This window comes from Panonychus citri, unplaced genomic scaffold (assembly GCF_014898815.1).
Source record: "Panonychus citri isolate SS breed McGregor unplaced genomic scaffold, ASM1489881v1 Contig00033, whole genome shotgun sequence".
NCBI lineage: Eukaryota > Metazoa > Arthropoda > Arachnida > Trombidiformes > Tetranychidae > Panonychus > Panonychus citri.
The window spans coordinates 1,068,118-1,088,088 of NW_026515438.1; the positions used below are offsets into that span (position 1 = coordinate 1,068,118).

The window sequence follows — 19,971 nt, forward strand, 5'->3', positions numbered from 1 at the left end:
TTGGCACGTACTTAAAACGCGTGTTTATGTTTCTCCTTAACAAACGTTACTGTTATTTTCTTACATATTAACATACATCATTTATTATCACTGACAAACAACAGTATCGATTAATACTATCAACTATTAATAATAATCAAGAAACAAAAACAACAATTAACCAACCAAATCAACCATCATCTATTACTATTATCATCCATAATCAACAATTATCATCATCATCATTATCAATGATCATATGTTACAAAATATGTTTACTATCCAATAGTCTCTCCAATTAAATATTTTTTTGAGCTGGTTATCCTCTAATGGTCAATGATTTCACCGAGAGTTCCCAGATGAGTGACATCTTGATTATTACACAAGATTTGACAATACTCTGAATCAATCTGACGAGGAGACGTTAAGCTGAATGAGATGATAATGATCCTGATGAAGAGAATTGTGTACATGGCATTTCAACTTCATTTTATGCACATTTATGAAGGTTATTCCGAACTTTTTTGGACTATGAAGGTCAAACCTCAGACAGATACATTTCATAATTGAATAACTTCTCATCATACTATATTTAGAGATCATTTGATCATCAAATGTTCGACTTGAATCACGTAAATATTAGGTATCTACATACAATGTAAGTAATGTCGTTTTTTAGTTACCGTTCACTCGTTGGACAATTTCTTGGAAATCGACGATTAGTTAATTGTGAAAATTTTAAAATTGGAAGATTAAGGAAGGTCACTTCGAAAATTTGATATCAGAAACGAAGAAAAGGTTGGTTTAGATTAATTAATAAATTAGAGAAATTAATCGCTAGAATATAATAACATTTATAGCACTTTGAAGCCAAATGTTCAACTAATCAATGTTAGTTTTTTTTTGTAATTTATTATCAACTAATTTTCGAAAAATCAAAATTGCGTCAAACCAATCAAAAAATGACATTACTTATGTGGATACAAAATATTTTTTGCAATTCAAAGAGAAAGTGAATCTAAAACATATCATGAAATCATAGATTGTAAGGAGTCAGATCACTTTTGACATGATTTTCTCAATTTGCTCTACGAGTTATAACCACGTGATTTTCTTTCTGATGGAAAATTATGCAGAAAAATATTTCGGTGATCTTGAATATGAAAGTGTAAAAAGTTAACAGTTCAACACGATTTACGTCACTTTACACTATCACTGCTTATTATATATTCAAATTTAGAAATCTCCGTTGTTTGAACTGATATTGAGAATATCCGAAACTTTGATGACCGGGGCGGAAGACCGGAGACGACCAAACTCGTCCAATCATTAAAGGAAAAGGGTTACACTTTGTTACAATTTATCGACTTGGATCCAGCTCGAAAAAATATTTAATTGGAGAGACTATTGGATAGTAAACATATTTTGTAACATATGATCATTGATAATGATGATGATGATGATAATTGTTGATTATGGATGATAATAGTAATAGATGATGGTTGATTTGGTTGGTTAATTGTTGTTTTTGTTTCTTGATTATTATTAATAGTTGATAGTATTAATCGATACTGTTGTTTGTCAGTGATAATAAATGATGTATGTTAATATGTAAGAAAATAACAGTAACGTTTGTTAAGGAGAAACATAAACACGCGTTTTAAGTACGTGCCAATAATGATGTTGATGATGATGATGATGAGTATTATTATTGTTACCTGGATAGAGCGCATACTCATCATCATCATCATCACCATCACCACCATCAGGATCTCTCCCTCTGTTTATCTTCTTGTACGAGTGAAAATCTCTCACTTTACTTTTTATATTAGCAATTGATGTTTGGTATCAAGTTGAAAGAGATCAAGTTAATTTTGTTTGTTTGTTATCGAAACAATTGTTTCATGTTATCATATTAAAATATTATTAATATCGCGAATTTGATGATTAGTGGACTTGCAATGGATTATATTGAGTTTTTATTCATTTTTCATTCACAATCAACTAATTGTGTTGAAAGATATGATTTTGTGACACCAACAAGATGATTGTTAATATTGATCATCACCAATCTCATCATCATCATCATCATTTTCATCATTTTCATCACAATGAATATGATTAATTTATTGCGATCATCTCTATTATTATTAGCAATAATAATATCATCATTGATTAGTGATGATAATTTGGTTGTTAATTGTGTTGAAATTGGAATTGTAAATCTAAAAGAGTCAATCAGTGAACTTGAAGATTATGTGAAAAATTTGACTATCCAATTGCACCAAACTGAATTACGATTATCTCGAGTAGAAGATGATTGTAAATGTATCAATAGTAATTATAAGAGTGAGAATCAAATTAAACTCCAATTAGAGGTGGAGAGAAAAGGAGAGAGAGAAAGAGAGAGAGAAAATTGTTTATTATCAAATGGATCTAGTGTTGTACATTCATCTAAATGGATTAGCAATTGTTCAAATTGTTTCTGTGATCATGGAGTAATTAATTGTTCCCCAATGAAATGTGATTCGCCGGTCAATTGTAAGGCAAGTTCCTTGTATTTCGCATCAGCGACTGATTGTTGTCCAATTTGTCACAAAAAGTGTCTCAAAGATGGAAAGTACATTGAACATAACGATGTCTACGTGAAAGACTGTGTCAAGTGCGTTTGTTATGAAGGGTCACTGCGGTGTAAGAGGTTGAATCCATTGAGTTATTGTCCACGATTAGAGTGTCCAGTTGAGAAGCAGTTCAAGGCTGATGGTGAATGTTGCAAGTATTGTGTGGACACCGATTTCTGTGGCAATGGACACGATTGTCATTCTAATGCGAATGTATCAATTTAAAGACTGGATTCACCTGTAAATGTGCCGATGGGTATTGGGGAGACGGACGATTGTGTTCTGATATAAACGAATGCAATTCATTGGGTGGAATGGGAGAAATCTATGTAGAGATAATACTAAATGTGTCAATACAAATGGTTCCTATTATTGTCAATGTTTACCTGGATTCCGACGACGAGATTCACTTAATTGTCTTGATATTGATGAATGTGCGACAAATGAACACAAATGCAATGAAAATAGTAAATGTATCAACACTCATGGTAATTATTCGTGTTTATGTTTACATGGATTCACTGGCGATGGTTTTAATTGTCAACGTGAGTTTTGTTTTCTTTTTCTTTTTCTTTTTCTTTTTCTTTTTCTTTTCTGATCTCTAATGTCCAATTCTAATCTCCCATTCATCTCCATCAGCGATCTGTAATAAGAAATGTGCCAATGGTGGTAAATGTATTGGACCAGATAAATGTCTTTGTAAACGAGGATTTCATGGGAAATATTGTGAAAAAGATATCGATGAATGTTCATTGAATTTACATGAATGTCCATCCAATTCAAAGTGTATCAATAAACCGGGTTGGTATTATTGTCAATGTTTAGATGGTTATACAAGTTACATAGACAAAAGTGATTCTAATCATGATCAACTGAAATGCGTTGATTTAAATGAATGTAATACAAGAGTAGATACTTGTAATGAGGAAAGAATATGTGTCAATACTGAAGGTGGATATCAATGTCAATGTCCATCTTCTTCCTCATCTTCCTCATCTTCCTCATCATCTTCATCTTCTTCTCTGGACTCTTCATGTTCAAGAGATTGTGTTGTCAATGGATTAAGACGATTACATGGATCTAAATGGGATTCAGAGTTTGATTCTTGTTTCCAATGTTCATGTTCATTTGGAGTAACTAATTGTTCAAAAAGACAATGTAATTGTAATTCAACAACAACAACAAATGATTCAATTGATTTCAATTGTTGTCCTGAGTGTAAAAAGTCAATTGATTGTGTTGATCAATTGGACGAAACAATTAAATATAAAAATGGACAAACTTGGTTATCCAAATGTAAATCCTGTCAATGTTTGGTAAGGTTAAATTCATTCATAATCATAATTATCAAAATTAACTAATTACTCTCTCTCTCTCTCTCTTTTCGACTTTTGAATTTAAATTCATTGATAGTTTGGTGAATCAAAATGTCGCGATATTGATTGTCCACCAATAAAATGCTCAAATCCAATTAAATCTGCTGATGATTGTTGCCTTATTGTGGTGATGATCCTTGTGGTGATTATATTGATGGTTTAGATAATCACAATTCATTTGACAATCTAATCAAACCTGGAATCTCAATTAACTCAAGTCTATCATCTGGTTGTATGTATCTTGGTAAATTATATGCAAATGATCAACAAATTGTAATTGGAAAAGATCCTTGTGCTAATTGTAAATGTAAAGTAAGTGAACAAAACAAAAGGAAAGAGAAGAAAAAAGGATTTTATTAATTTTTAAGTCTTCGAATTGGACGAAAATTGATGAAATATTTTCCCTCTTCTTTTCTTCTTCCTTTTATCATCCTTGTCCCTTATCTTCATCCAAAGAGAGAGGGAGACAATCGCTCTCTCTCTCTCTCTCTTTCTCTCTCTCTCTTCTATCTTTCGTTCTCTCCCTTGTATACCATCGACCACAAGGTGTTATCCTCTTCTCTCTTATCATCGTACGCGTGTCGCGTGTTTCAGAAGCATTAAAACTACCGGTGACTCTGAACACGCGTCACGCGCATTTACCTTCTCTTTCTTCCTCTTTCTTTCTGTTCTTTTTTTCTCTTTTTTCTTATTCTTTCTTTTTTCTAAGAGAAGAGAAAGTAAGTGTAACTGTGGCTCGTGCCAATGTCTTTCTCTTCACCTGGTACTAGCACCACATTCTCATCGTCATCTCTCTCTCTCTCTTTCTCTCTCTTTCTTTCTTCATCTTCATCCTCCATAAGCATCTGTTTCTTCCCCTCTTTTTACTGTATAAGTGATCTATTGTTACGATTATTCCCCTTCCATCCTCTCTTTTCTTCTTTCTATTAATTTACCTTTACTTCTAATCATCTTTATCCTCATCATCTCATCTCATCTCTCCCTCATATTCAATCAAACAGTTACATTCATTAATCGCAATGTGTTTGGTATCAGACGAATAATAAAAAAGAGAGAGAAAAAACTTTCTCTATTAGAATTTTTTTTCTTTTCCTTTTTTCGATTCTCTTATCCGTTATGTTTGTTAGTATTTAGAATCGAAGAAACAAATTGGGTCGAAATGCACATTTTGACCTCAAATCGATTCACGAGCAAATGTTCATAGAGAAAAACAGAGAAAAGAAAGAAAGAAAGAGAGAGAGAGAAAAGTGTCTAATATCGAAAAAAAAGGTAAATGAGATTAGTTTTTTTTCTTTCCTTTTCTCTTCTTTTCTCTTCTTCATATTGATCCATTTCTATTTCTTTTTCTATTTACAATAATCTCTATCCTTTGATACACTTCTACTTCTATTAACTCGGAACATAAATAAAAACAACAATTATCATAATGACCACTGAGAGATCCGAGTACTGACCAACTAAATACAATTATGAATAATAATTTCGTAGTAAAAAGTAAACAAACAAACAAGAAAAATTATTAACTCGAAAAGTCTTGAGGCGATTTATTAGTTTTTTTCTCCATATTAAATTCCAAATGTAAACAAATCGCAAGTTTATCGCTTTTAGCAATTGGATTGAGTGAAATTATCGAAAAGTAAACAAGTAAATTTAATGAGATGAAAATATAGTTGGTCAAGTGAATGGAAAATCCGAATGAATAATTAATTGATCACCATAAATACGAATTATGATTTCGAATGAATCATCTCTATGTTATGTGTTATTCACCTTGAAATCTCTCTCTCTCTCTCTCTCTCTCTCTCTCTCTCTCTCTTACTCTTCTCTTCTGCCTCGTCCTTTCCACTTTCACTTCGAATTTTCTACCTTAATGATCAATGATAATCTTTTCAATTCTCATGGAAACCAAACAATAAACAATCAACTTTGATTCTTCTTTCTCCTCACAACCTAATCCTTAATTGTCAATTGTCAACTTGTAATCAAATGATTAACATTTAATTTCTCTTTTTTTTTTTTCTTTCTTCTTATGCATTTGTCTCATGTTTGATTTGTATCATTTTAATTTAAATTGTCAATTGTTTGTTCATTTGTATCAATTGTTGTGTCTTCCCAATCAATTTAACATTAACAATTTAATCCAGTTAACATCCAGTCAACAATCAGCTCAAACAATTAATCAATTAACCTCATCATCAGCATCGTCATTTATGAGATATGAAAATAATAATTATCATGGGTAATCAATTAATCCTTTTATCATAATCATAATTTAAATGCACGTTATTCACATAATCTCATTGCTATTGCACAACAACAAAAACACAAACAGAATCACAAACAACAATCATTTGAATAGCACGTATTTTAAATTGCTTGTCATTTGCACTCCAACAACAACAATCAAGTTAATCATTGATTGAATTTGCATGATTTATCCTTTGCCTTTTTATTTGCATCTTATCATTTGCTTGCATTGACTTTTTATCACAATTAAGTTTGATCATTTTTGCTCTTTTGTTTATTATTTTAATTGTAACAATTTATTTCATTTTAAACTGCAACATATTTATAACTGAACCATTACCACAACTATTGGGGTATTGAGGTATTGAGGTAAATCCTAATCATCATTTTCATCTTCATCTTCATCTTCATCTCATCCTCATTATCATCATCATCATATTTATCATCATCTCATCTTCATCTTCATTAACAAACTGTTGCCAGAATATGTTTACCTTATGTTGATTATTGTTGTTACAATTATGACAACATCAAATACTTTATTGTCACAATAATGACACTCGACACATCAGCTAATCAACTAATCAAAAACACTAATAATCATGTTCAATTAAATTATAGTAGTAATACAATCGAGCAATTAAATCAAACTTAATCACACAAACACACACACACATTTCTTGCTTAATTAAGCACATACATCGCTTATTATTATCACTACACTTCAAGATTATCATTCACTTTGCACGTTTATTTATTCAATCACAATTAATTTTACTTTCGTATAACTAATTAATTATTTGTATCATTACAATTAATCCTAATATTTTCACTTTCTTTTTCTATTCAACCCTTTATATATAATCAACAGAATGGTCGATTATGTTGTACATATAACACTCGTTGTATCGCTAATTTATCAACATCTTCAACCAATTTGAACACAATCAACTCAATAGATTCAAATTAAATCACCTATTCAAAAATGAACAGTTAATTGATGAATCAACCCCAATTGGATAAAAGCAATACCAATGAGTATCAACAAATGGTAAACTTTGATCGTTGAACAATTTAATTGTTGATTCAGTTGATCTAAACTAATGATCATCAATGATTATTTATTGCTTGAGAATCAAAATCCATTTATTTGATTAACAATCAGAATAACTTAAAGGTAAGCTTATTAATCAACAATTAACAAGACAAAACGTGTAACAATTAACAACTAATCAATTTAATCCTCTCTTTACAGATAATTAATAAAATGTTTCACAATTCTAATACTTAATTGTCACAATTTACATTCTCACCACAAACTAAATTAACAGAAACTCATCAATTGTAAATGTTTTTTTTGTATTTCTAATCAACTTGTTATTTTATTGATTTAATATTTAATTGTAATAATAATAAAATTCAAATTGTTATACACCAAAAAATTCACATGGAGTAATTAGTTTGTCTTTGCTTAATTGTGATCATTTAAAATCATTGATAGTTAATTGAATGAATTGAAATCAAACTCAAATGAATCTAAAATTGGCCTCAACTGACCTTAAACTAGATAAAAACTAAATCTATTTCCTGATAATCATAAATTTAATCAACAATTTGATTGAATTTGTGATCAGAATGACAATTAACCAACTAACGTACTAACTGAGCAATTAAACTAATCCTTAATATCAATACTAATTGTACAAGTTGTACAAAAACTAGTTGGTTACAATTAGAAAATTGATCAATAACAATTTAATGAGATAAACATAATTTACCTTTAATCAAGTAAATCATGAACCATCAACTATTAATAACGTGAACCATTTGTCCGGAAACATAATGATTAAGTTAATTGTTATCATAATAAGTTTGTGTATTTCCGTTATAACAACAAGAACAACAATTTAAGAAAAGAGAGAAAAGTTTATGATTACAATTAATTGTTTTGGTAACAATTAAATAACCTTTTTCTTTGATAAATCAACAATTAAGTTATCTAGTGAGTTATATTACCACTTAATCACTAACAATTAGTAAAACAATTGCACAATAACAGGTAAGTTAATTATGAAACTAATTGTTGACTCAAAATTTGATGAATTAAAACCAGAAAGTTGAAAATGATTAATGAAAATGAAACAATTAATAAACCATTTTGCTAACATTATCTAAAATTGAATGATGATGATGAGCAACAAATTTCTGATAGTTAATCACAATCAAGTCTGACAGGAATGATTAATTAATTGCAATTCTTATCAACTTAAATTGTATTAATTATCAATCTCTTAAAACTGATCTCGTTTGAAAATTGAATTGAATATGAAAGTTAATCAAGATAAAAGTTAATTTCTTACTCTCTCTGTTTAAAATTAACTCAAACAGATTAACTAATCAAGTTAATAATCATCATTATTTAGTTAATAACAACACGAAAAGTTAAAGGTAATAATCATAATTAACTTTTAAATTGCAGACAAAATTGTCATGTTATCTAAATAGTAGCATGTTAATCAGTATCTTGATCATCATTTCTCATTCCAATAGAACTGAAATTGCTCCCATGATCATGATACAATCGAATAGCATTAAAAGTGAGAGTTAATTCAGTTCCAGGTAGATAATCAATTTAATCGTCGCGATGATGATTAAATAATGAAAGAGAAACTTTCAATTGATATTGGAAAGGAAGAGAAAAAAATCAAATGGTAAACTTGAAAGAAACAAAAAATTAGCTCAATTGTTGCAATGGTCATTTGATTGATTGTCGTTCACTTGTGGACATAAATGTTGACCCTTGCAAGTGAATCAGTTTGATTGTTATCGTTTAAATTGTTACCTTATCGTTATCAAGATAATCATTTATATCTCGTTCTGGTAAAATGTTTACAAATTGGTTGACCAGTTAACGATAGTTATGTTAATTGCTTTGAGCTACTGACCAGTGGTCATAAATCCTAGTGAAAGGGATTTCGACCTTGTTAAAGTTTCGGAAAGTGTTACCTGACCAACCCTGTATATCTTTGGGTTCATCTGATTGGGATCTAAGGGCAACATTTTGTGACATTTTAATTGTTTCTTTATCATGATTAAAGTTTGACTCTTTTGAAACCCAATCATCATTAACTAACTGTAATTACTTTTAGACCAACAATTTAGTTGTTACCTTAACTCCAATAGATATAAACAATAAATGTATCTAAATATTATCCAAGCAATTAAAGTTTGATCAGTTAATCAACTTTTTAAAAGATCATCTTAACCTTAAAAGCCTGAAACTTTTTCCTTGTAACCAATAAGATGAATCAACGTTAATCACCAACAATTAAAGTTAACCAATAAGAGAGATGTACAGTTATTGTCTTAATTGTTACAAATTGTTCACCATTGATTAAGATTTCAATCAACATCTGATTGTGTCGTTAACAATTAATTAGGAATGAAGATTAACATGAGATATTCACTCTCTCTTCCTTAATTGTTACGATTCTGTTTGTGTGTGTGCCTTAATTGTTGGGTTGTTAATCACCACGTAGGAGGAATGATTAAAAATGATCCAAAGATGATTATAATGATATCGTTAATGATTAAGATGATGTTGAGAGGAAAGAGTTAATTATGATAATACTAATCATCAATAAGCTTTTATCTGTGTTAACCTTTACTCAATTACGATTGATTAAATTGTTGACAGGTTTTAATCAATGCCAATCAACTGATTAACTTAAATACTGATTAGGTTTTGTTGATCACGGTTTTGGTTTCTCTTGATTAACATCACTAACTAACTAATAAGAGATGAACAGATTCTGATGATCATCATCAAGTTTAATTTTTCATTTCTTATTTACTATTTGATTAAAAATTTGTTGGTGTTAAATTTAATTGTTCACAATCAGATTAATCTATTTGATTGGTTTACAACGTAAACTTTTAATTTACTTTGAAAGATTTAGGTTAAATTGTCAAATATATTATTAGAAAAAAAAGTTTCATCAACTGTTTATAATGAAGTTTGTTAATCCAGTTCAGAAATTAATTCAAGATTAAGGATTGTGATTAAGGGGCTGAATTAATTAAACTGTAGATATAACTAATTTCTTAATCTAATTGTTGTAAACAATTAAACTTACCTGATCCTGATGCTGCGATATCCTTGATAATTAATTTTGATTTGGTTGTTAATTGTAGGTCAAAATTTAGTAAACTGTTAATTGCTATACGATTGATTATTTGATTAATCAAATTACAGCCCTGACCCTTAAGCCACCGTAACAATTAGTTAATTAACTAGTGAGTTGATCTAATTTTTTTTTCAATTTCCATTGTTTCCTATTGACTTTATCCTTAGTTATTTATAATTTACAATTAAGATGTTGGTTAATTACTAAATATCATCAAGTAGAGTAAAGTTAATCAATCAATTAATTTGTGGAAAATTTTTCCTGCAATAATTAACCAAATCCATTGTTAGTTAACAAAGTTGTATTGTGTTAATCAACTCATTAAGGTTCATTATCATTATGATGATCATCATTAACCGCATCCACTATTTGATGATTAATGTTAAAATTAACCAGCATCAGTGAGTGATTAACTTGATTATTCAAGAAACTTCATTTTGATCATCATCATCTCATAATTAAGATCACCGTTGATGTTAATTTAATCTAGTTGAAATACAAAATTGATTCTCAACCAAATATTCACAAAATTGATCAAATTGATATTGTCATTAACCTGGAGATTATTATTGATGATGATTAAGTTGATTAAGATTATAATGATGATTATGATTAAATTTGATACAACCTTTGGTTCCTTGTATATTATAATATACAAGGAAGCAATAGTTAACCTAATGAGCTTTGTGATAAAATTGATGATGAAGACGAAGATGAAGATGAAGATGAAGATACCTTGTCTATTGTTATGATGATGATGATGAGAATGAAAATTACTCTTCTCTCTCTCTCGTTTGATGATCTCCTCCTACCTGATGATGACAAAAAGAGTTATAATCATTAAGAGGGCGATGGACATTCGGATATGATGAAGGAAAGATAAACCAAAGGAGTTTAATGTTGATCAGCAAAATTATCGTTTAGCTTAATTCGTGCAATCAAGAAACTGAATCATTTCCTCTTCCTCTATTTACTTTATTATCATATTTATCTTCCTCCTTTTCCTTTTCATCATTTTATCTTTATTGTTACTCTCTCACTTTCTCTATCTCCCACTTAAGGAATAGAAAACATAGTGGACACAATGGTCAAGAAGAGAGAAAGTTTGGAGAAAGTCGATCCACATCTAGGATATTTCGTGGAAGTGAATGAGAGAGAGAGAGAGTTAAGACAGGAAGAGGAAGAGAAAAGTTTATGTCCAAAGAGAAAATCGAAGTAGGATAGAGAAAAAGAAATCACCATTTTCTTTCTTTTTCCATACCTAATCTTTTCTCTATGATGGAAGATGATAAAAGAGTCAATCATCATATTCTTCTCTCTCATCATCATCATCCACCTTTTCAAAGTCAAACACAAAAGCATCAAATACAATGTTTCAAACTGACTGATGATAAGAAAACATTATCATCAAACCAACACACACCAGAGTATCATCTTCAATCAATTATTATTATAATGATTAAGGTTCCATCAATAATTTTCTCTCATCTCTTCATCTTCATCCTTTTTTCTTCCTCCTACTTCGTGGTGGTATATTTATCTTCACCCACCTTACCCAAACTTACACTTGACTCGAAGGTGTATTTCCATGTTAATCCTTCCCTTTCATCATAATTTATCATCTCTCTTTTGATTTTGTAACATCTTATACTTTAATTGCAACAATTAACAAACAAACATAAAACAATTAACACCAATCAAGTTTTCAAGTATCAACAACAACAAACAAGCCAAAATCATCAAGTACATAAAGAGTTAAGGGGAAAAAAGAAACAAGAAAAAAAAACAAAACAATCAAGAGCATTAACCGCAAGAGTTAAGAAGATGGAGATGAAGATGAAGATGAAGACGAGATGATGATGATGATGAAAAGGAAGTATGAAAAGAGCAAAGGATGATAATGATGATTAAATGGAAAATTCATACAACTCAAATTCTGAACGGAAACGATGAACGAGATTGAACTTTCTCTCCATGAAATGAAAGAGTCTCTTCATGATTTTCGATCACATTGATTCTGATTAATTGTTATTCTAAACTAAATTCAACTAATTGGCTGATTATGAATGAAAAAGGATTAACTTTAAACACTCACACACAATTTGATGCCTACAAAGTTAAACAATTCAAATTCATGGGCCTCTCAATAATCACCTTCAAAGATAATCAACAATTTAAGTTAACAACAATTTTCTGATTGATTCATATTGTGAATTTACAAATATCATAATCATGAATGATTGATTGTTAATCATAATGGTGATGATGATTTAGGTTTGTCTTTACTTTTAATTCATATTCTTTATCATGTTAATTGTTGATTATTGGTGCAAATTGCATTTAATTGTCATTAATCATTAAATTGCTTTTCCTTTTTCATTTCATAAGGATTTTAATTGTGATCAATTTAATGCCAGACAAAGTCAATGGTATCTTTCAACTATAATTAACCTTTACAATTAACTCAATAGTTAACTAAATTGTTTGAATTAAATGTTTTGATTAAAATCATTAATCTTTGTAACAATCAATATAAATATTTTTCCGCCACAGTAACAAAACAATTTAGTTTGTAACCTTAATTGTGGTTACCAAATTGTGAGATTAAACATTTTGTTTGTTACCTTCAAATGGAAAAACTTTATTTTTAATTAATTCATATTAATTACAATTGTAAATCATTGTAATCAGAGAGTTAAATTGTTTGAGTAATTAACACGAATCTAGATTGTGAATGGTTACGATTTAAACAATCGTGAAGTGATTAAATTGTAATTGATGAGGTTAAACTTTTAACTCTTTTCTTGTGGTGAAAATTTTGTTTCCAAATCGTAATCGTTAAGTTAATCACTAAATCAATCCCATTGGATTAACGAGATACAATCAATTTAAAACGTTTAATTATATTTATAATCTAAAGAAGCAATAAATTAGATCGATTAAAGGTAAAAAAAAACAAATTGAATATCCAACAATCAAGAGCAACAATTTAACTGTGATAATTTATTATGGTTAAAGTGCCAAAGTGCTCGTTGGTGTTAATTGTAAAGGCTTGTATGTGTGTTTATGATTTAATTGTAACAATTTATGATCAATGATAATCGAGTATAAATGATTTGATTTGTTTTCCTTTTCTTGCTTCTTACAATTAACTAATTTCTCGTGATAAATTAACAGTTTCACCACGTTGAATGAGACCACGAAAACATTGATGATCAAGGTGAGATAATCCCTGTTGATTATCAACAATTAATCTGACCTTTTGATTAGATTTGATTTGAATAACTTATTGGACATTAATTGATTATAATCATTATCAATATTGTTCAATTTTAAAGTGGACAATGGTCATCATCATCATCAGTAACTGGCCCAATGTATTTAACAGTGAGAGGTGCAAATACTTTAATAGTGATGGTCAAGCAAATCAAATGACCACAAGGTAAGTCACAGGAGGTGGTCAGTATCACCCAACAGGTAAGGAAAATTATTTCACTCTAATTGGTGTTGTATTGGTCAAGCTTTAGCCTTGATTGTTACCTTGATTACTTTTTGTCTGGGACTTTCAATTTGCCCTCAGGGTAAAAATACCATAGGTGTTCAGATTGAAGATGTTGCAACATTTACATGGGGAAAATGGTTAACATCAAAATAAATTGTTCACTTTGTCTTGATTGTTTTACACTCGATGTGATTTTTTTTTATTAGAAAACATGAGATTGGCAATTTAGTTGATTGTTATTATAATTACATGAGTGTATTTTTGGCTTATGTACAGTAAACAATTAGAAATTAAATTAATTAATAAATTAGATTTTTAAATTGCACAATTAATGCAATTTGTAGTTGTGTTGCTGTGTAACTTGTTTCATTTTTTGATTGGTTTCCTTGTCCTTGATTGTTGACTTTTGTGCGACCTCAATAAGATTTTAATTGTAACAATTAACTGTTTTTTTTTCTTGTCACCATCAGCACTAATTGTTGAATTGCTTTGTTTGAATTGATCAACAGGGTTAAAACCAGATGAGTCGGCAACAAATTGAATGAGTTGATGATTGATAATTATTGATAATCAATCGATGAGAAATTGATTGGTTCATTTTTGAATAGGTGATTTAATTTGAATCTATTGAGTTGATTGTGTTCAAATTGGTTGAAGATGTTGATAAATTAGCGATACAACGAGTGTTATATGTACAACATAATCGACCATTCTGTTGATTATATATAAAGGGTTGAATAGAAAAAGAAAGTGAAAATATTAGGATTAATTGTAATGATACAAATAATTAATTAGTTATACGAAAGTAAAATTAATTGTGATTGAATAAATAAACGTGCAAAGTGAATGATAATCTTGAAGTGTAGTGATAATAATAAGCGATGTATGTGCTTAATTAAGCAAGAAATGTGTGTGTGTGTTTGTGTGATTAAGTTTGATTTAATTGCTCGATTGTATTACTACTATAATTTAATTGAACATGATTATTAGTGTTTTTGATTAGTTGATTAGTTGATTAGCTGATGTGTCGAGTGTCATTATTGTGACAATAAAGTATTTGATGTTGTCATAATTGTAACAACAATAATCAACATAAGGTAAACATATTCTGGCAACAGTTTGTTAATGAAGATGAAGATGATGATAAATATGATGATGATGATGATGAAGATGATGATAATGAGGATGAGATGAAGATGAAAATGATGATTAGGATTTACCTCAATACCTCAATACCCCAATAGTTGTGGTAATGGTTTAGTTATAAATATGTTGCAGTTTAAAATGAAATAAATTGTTACAATTAAAATAATAAACAAAAGAGCAAAAATGATCAAACTTAATTGTGATAAAAAGCAAATGCAAGCAAATGATAAGATGCAAATAAAAAGGCAAAGGATAAATCATGCAAATTCAATCAATGATTAACTTGATTGTTGTTGTTGTTGTTGGAGTGCAAATGACAAGCAATTTAAAATACGTGCTATTCAAATGATTGTTGTTTGTGATTCTGTTTGTGTTTTTGTTGTTGTGCAATAGCAATGAGATTATGTGAATAACGTGCATTTAAATTATGATTATGATAAAAGGATTAATTGATTACCCATGATAATTATTATTATTATTATTTTCATATCTCATAAATGACGATGCTGATGATGAGGTTAATTGATTAATTGTTTGAGCTGATTGTTGACTGGATGTTAACTGGATTAAATTGTTAATGTTAAATTGATTGGGAAGACACAACAATTGATACAAATGAACAAACAATTCAGAGTATTAATGAAATGATATGAATAAAATTAAGACAAATGCATAAGAAGAAAGAAAAAAGAAAAAAAGAAAGAGAAAAGGTTAATCAATGTTATTAGATTTTAATTAATAGTTGATTGTAGAGTTGATTAGTTAATGCAGATCAAGAGTCATGGCAAGATTGATAGAAATCTGAAATCAGTAATCAAAGATCAACAAGGAAACAAAATCGAAACAAAAGTTTTGATTCTCATCTCTATGGTTTCCATTGGGATGTGATGACCATGAAAAGTTAGTGGTCAGTGTAAAAGGGGAAGGAGTTAGAATCAGGTAATAGGTTAATGGACACGAAGATAGTTCAAGTTCAATGGCAGTTAACATAAAAATCATGATTCATTCATTTTCCACCCAATTAATTATTCAGAGTCAAATTGATTTGATTTATCATCTGACAGTTGAAACAACACAAAAGTTTCCAAAAAAAACTAATCTATTTTTAGTGGTCAATTAACTGGGTTACAATTTAAATTGTTCTAGCTGATTATTATCCATAGTTTACCTCAAGGGTTCTTGTTGATAATTTGTTTAGGAGTTAATTGTACCTGAGTCATAATTGTGTTTACCTTTTGTTTGGCTTTTCTGATTCTGTTACTGGTCAGTATTGGTCAGTCAATCAATGATTATTTACTCAAATTATTGAAGTGAAATGATTACTTTGTTTGGGTAAATACAATTAGCGAGTAATCAAAGGATATCCCCCAAAGTGCTGATCGATAAACTCAACAATTAGTAGGCGTTTTCCCCGTTCTCGAACTTGAGGTCAGTCTTCTGATGGACTAAACATTGACTTTTCTTAATGGTCATTTGTTTTCTCTTTTTGATTTGGTTAATTGTTGTCATGGTTTCGCAAATTATGTCTACTATTAGCACGTATTTTGAGAGAGTTTGTTTGGTCAAAGGTGAATGGGTGAGTTTAGGATAATCATTTTGACGATGACCTTGAGTGAGTTTGAGCTCTTCCCTTCCCCTATGGTTGGATGGTCATCCAATCATTACAATTAACTGTTAACTAATTAATATATTAATTTGTTGTCTTTTGCATTATTCAATCTATTGGGTCGAATTTGTGTAATTCATTCAATTTGATGTAACCATGACGATGAAACTTTACAACATCAACTGTTACATTCATTGTATTAGGTAAACAACGAGACAAGAGGTGAAAGGTAAACGCGCGTGACGCGTCCTTCAAGTCACCGGTAGTTTTACAGCTTCTTGAAGCACGCGACACGTGAGATGAGGGACAAAGGGGCCAGAGAAAAGAGAGAGAAATGATAAAAGAAGATAAATGAAGACTAACACCTTGTGGTCGATGAAAAGAAGAGAGAAAGAGAGAGCAATGATGAAGATGAGGATCTGGTTCGGATGATGATAAGGATTATAAAGAAAGAGAAAAAGAGAGGGAAAATATAAGAAGTCTGATAAAATCCTTTTCTTTTGTTTCATCTCCTAATGTTTGCCAAGAATAGAAATTTAATATAAATGATTTACTATTAATACACTTACCTTACATTTACAATTAGCACAAGGATCTTTTCCAATTACAATTTGTTGATCATTTGCATATAATTTACCAAGATACATACAACCAGATGATAGACTTGAGTTAATTGAGATTCCAGGTTTGATTAGATTGTCAAATGAATTGTGATTATCTAAACCATCAATATAATCACCACAAGGATCATCACCACAATAAGGGCAACAATCATCAGCAGATTTAATTGGATTTGAGCATTTTATTGGTGGACAATCAATATCGCGACATTTTGATTCACCAAACTATAAATGAATTTAAATTCAAAAGTCGAGAGAGAGAGAGAGAGAGAGAGAGAGTAATTAGTTAATTTTGATAATTATGATTATGAATGAATTTAACCTTACCAAACATTGACAGGATTTACATTTGGATAACCAAGTTTGTCCATTTTTATATTTAATTGTTTCGTCCAATTGATCAACACAATCAATTGACTTTTTACACTCAGGACAACAATTAAAATCAATTGAATCATTTGTTGTTGTTGTTGTTGAATTACAATTACATTGTCTTTTTGAACAATTAGTTACTCCAAATGAACATGAACATTGGAAACAAGAATCAAACTCTGAATCCCATTTAGATCCATGTAATCGTCTTAATCCATTGACAACACAATCTCTTGAACATGAAGAGTCCAGAGAAGAAGATGAAGAAGATGAAGGTGATGAGGAAGAAGATGAAGATGGACATTGACATTCATATCCACCTTCAGTATTGACACATATTCTTTCCTCATTACAAGTATCTACTCTTGTATTACATTCATTTAAATCAACGCATTTCAGTTGATCATGATTAGAATCACTTTTGTCTATGTAACTTGTATAACCATCTAAACATTGACAATAATACCAACCCGGTTTATTGATACACTTTGAATTGGATGGACATTCATGTAAATTCAATGAACATTCATCGATATCTTTTTCACAATATTTCCCATGAAATCCTCGTTTACAAAGACATTTATCTGGTCCAATACATTTACCACCATTGGCACATTTCTTATTACAGATCGCTGATGATGAGAATGGGAGATTAGAGATCAGAAAAGAAAAAAGAAAAAAAAGCAAAAGAAAAAAGAAAAAAAAAGAAAACAAAACTCACGTTGACAATTAAAACCATCGCCAGTGAATCCATGTAAACATAAACACGAATAATTACCATGAGTGTTGATACATTTACTATTTTCATTGCATTTGTGTTCATTTGTCGCACATTCATCAATATCAAGACAATTAAGTGAATCTCGTCGTCGGAATCCAGGTAAACATTGACAATAATAGGAACCATTTGTATTGACACATTTAGTATTATCTCTACATAGATTTCCTCCCATTCCACCCAATGAATTGCATTCGTTTATATCAGAACACAATCGTCCGTCTCCCCAATACCCATCGGCACATTTACAGGTGAATCCAGTCTTTAAATTGATACAATTCGCATTAGAATGACAATCGTGTCCATTGCCACAGAAATCGGTGTCCACACAATACTTGCAACATTCACCATCAGCCTTGAACTGCTTCTCAACTGGACACTCTAATCGTGGACAATAACTCAATGGATTCAACCTCTTACACCGCAGTGACCCTTCATAACAAACGCACTTGACACAGTCTTTCACGTAGACATCGTTATGTTCAATGTACTTTCCATCTTTGAGACACTTTTTGTGACAAATTGGACAACAATCAGTCGCTGATGCGAAATACAAGGAACTTGCCTTACAATTGACCGGCGAATCACATTTCATTGGGGAACAATTAATTACTCCATGATCACAGAAACAATTTGAACAATTGCTAATCCATTTAGATGAATGTACAACACTAGATCCATTTGATAATAAACAATTTTCTCTCTCTCCTTTTCTCTCTTCTCTCTCTCTTTCTCTCTCCACCTCTAATTGGAGTTTAATTTGATTCTCACTCTTATAATTACTATTGATACATTTACAATCATCTTCTACTCGAGATAATCGTAATTCAGTTTGGTGCAATTGGATAGTCAAATTTTTCACATAATCTTCAAGTTCACTGATTGACTCTTTTAGATTTACAATTCCAATTTCAACACAATTAACCAAATTATCATCACTAATCAATGATGATATTATTATTACCAATGATAATAAAGTGGATGCTAATAAATTAATCACATACATGATGATGAAAATGATGATGGTGATGAAGTAGTGATGAGGATGAACTTTTCATGGCACAATTAAAAAACTATGAAATCAAACTAAGAAATTTGGAAATTGTGAATCAATATTATCCATTGATTCACGAAATGAACTTGTCACGAATAGAGAAAAATTAACTTGTCTAAGGATAACATTAAATTGAGACTAATACAAACTCAATAGTAAAGTGAGATACTCACTCGTCGAGAGAGAGGAAGAGAAGATGATAAATAAGATGATGAGTTTGCGCTCTCCAAATGAATTATGAATAAAAAAGAAAATCGTAACAATCAGCTGATCTAAAGATCACATTCGATTAGAACCAAAAACCTGAGCACTTGATCGATAAACTTGGAAAAGTTTGTCAGCTGAAAAAATTCATTTCCAATTCAATTTCGATAAACTTGTAATCTAATTAACAAATGTCCAAAACTTTTCGAACTCATTTTGAACAATTTGGAATCGAAAATCGGCAAACTCACAATTAACTTCAATTCTTCCATTGTACTA

At 30.0% G+C, this 19,971-nt stretch overlaps 2 protein-coding genes across 3 annotated transcripts; one reads left to right on the top strand and one right to left on the bottom strand.

Annotated features, from left to right (window-relative positions):
* The first annotated feature begins 1,609 nt into the window (after positions 1-1,609).
* LOC128397462 (protein kinase C-binding protein NELL2-like) lies at positions 1,610-7,657 on the top strand. The gene is given in 8 exon segments (XM_053358188.1): positions 1,610-2,808; positions 2,811-2,918; positions 2,921-3,145; positions 3,240-3,916; positions 4,014-4,092; positions 4,095-4,288; positions 7,095-7,400; positions 7,479-7,657. Coding segments are annotated over 7 exon segments (2,100 nt in total). The 5' UTR covers positions 1,610-2,090; the 3' UTR covers positions 7,194-7,400; positions 7,479-7,657.
* Positions 7,658-14,170: 6,513 nt separating this feature from the next.
* On the bottom strand, positions 14,171-19,620 carry LOC128397459 (protein kinase C-binding protein NELL2-like). 2 transcript variants are annotated; one of them, XM_053358185.1, is made up of 5 exons: positions 18,378-19,620; positions 17,612-18,288; positions 17,234-17,509; positions 15,516-15,619; positions 14,171-14,624 (listed from the first exon to the last, which is right to left on the bottom strand). In XM_053358185.1, exons 1-5 carry the CDS (start codon positions 19,438-19,440, stop codon positions 14,555-14,557), a joined length of 2,190 nt encoding a protein of 729 aa, XP_053214160.1. In that variant the 5' UTR covers positions 19,441-19,620; the 3' UTR covers positions 14,171-14,554. The 2 variants fall into 2 exon arrangements, with proteins under 2 accessions (XP_053214160.1, XP_053214161.1); XM_053358186.1 differs by lacking the exon at positions 15,516-15,619.
* Between the last annotated feature and the right edge of the window lie 351 nt (positions 19,621-19,971).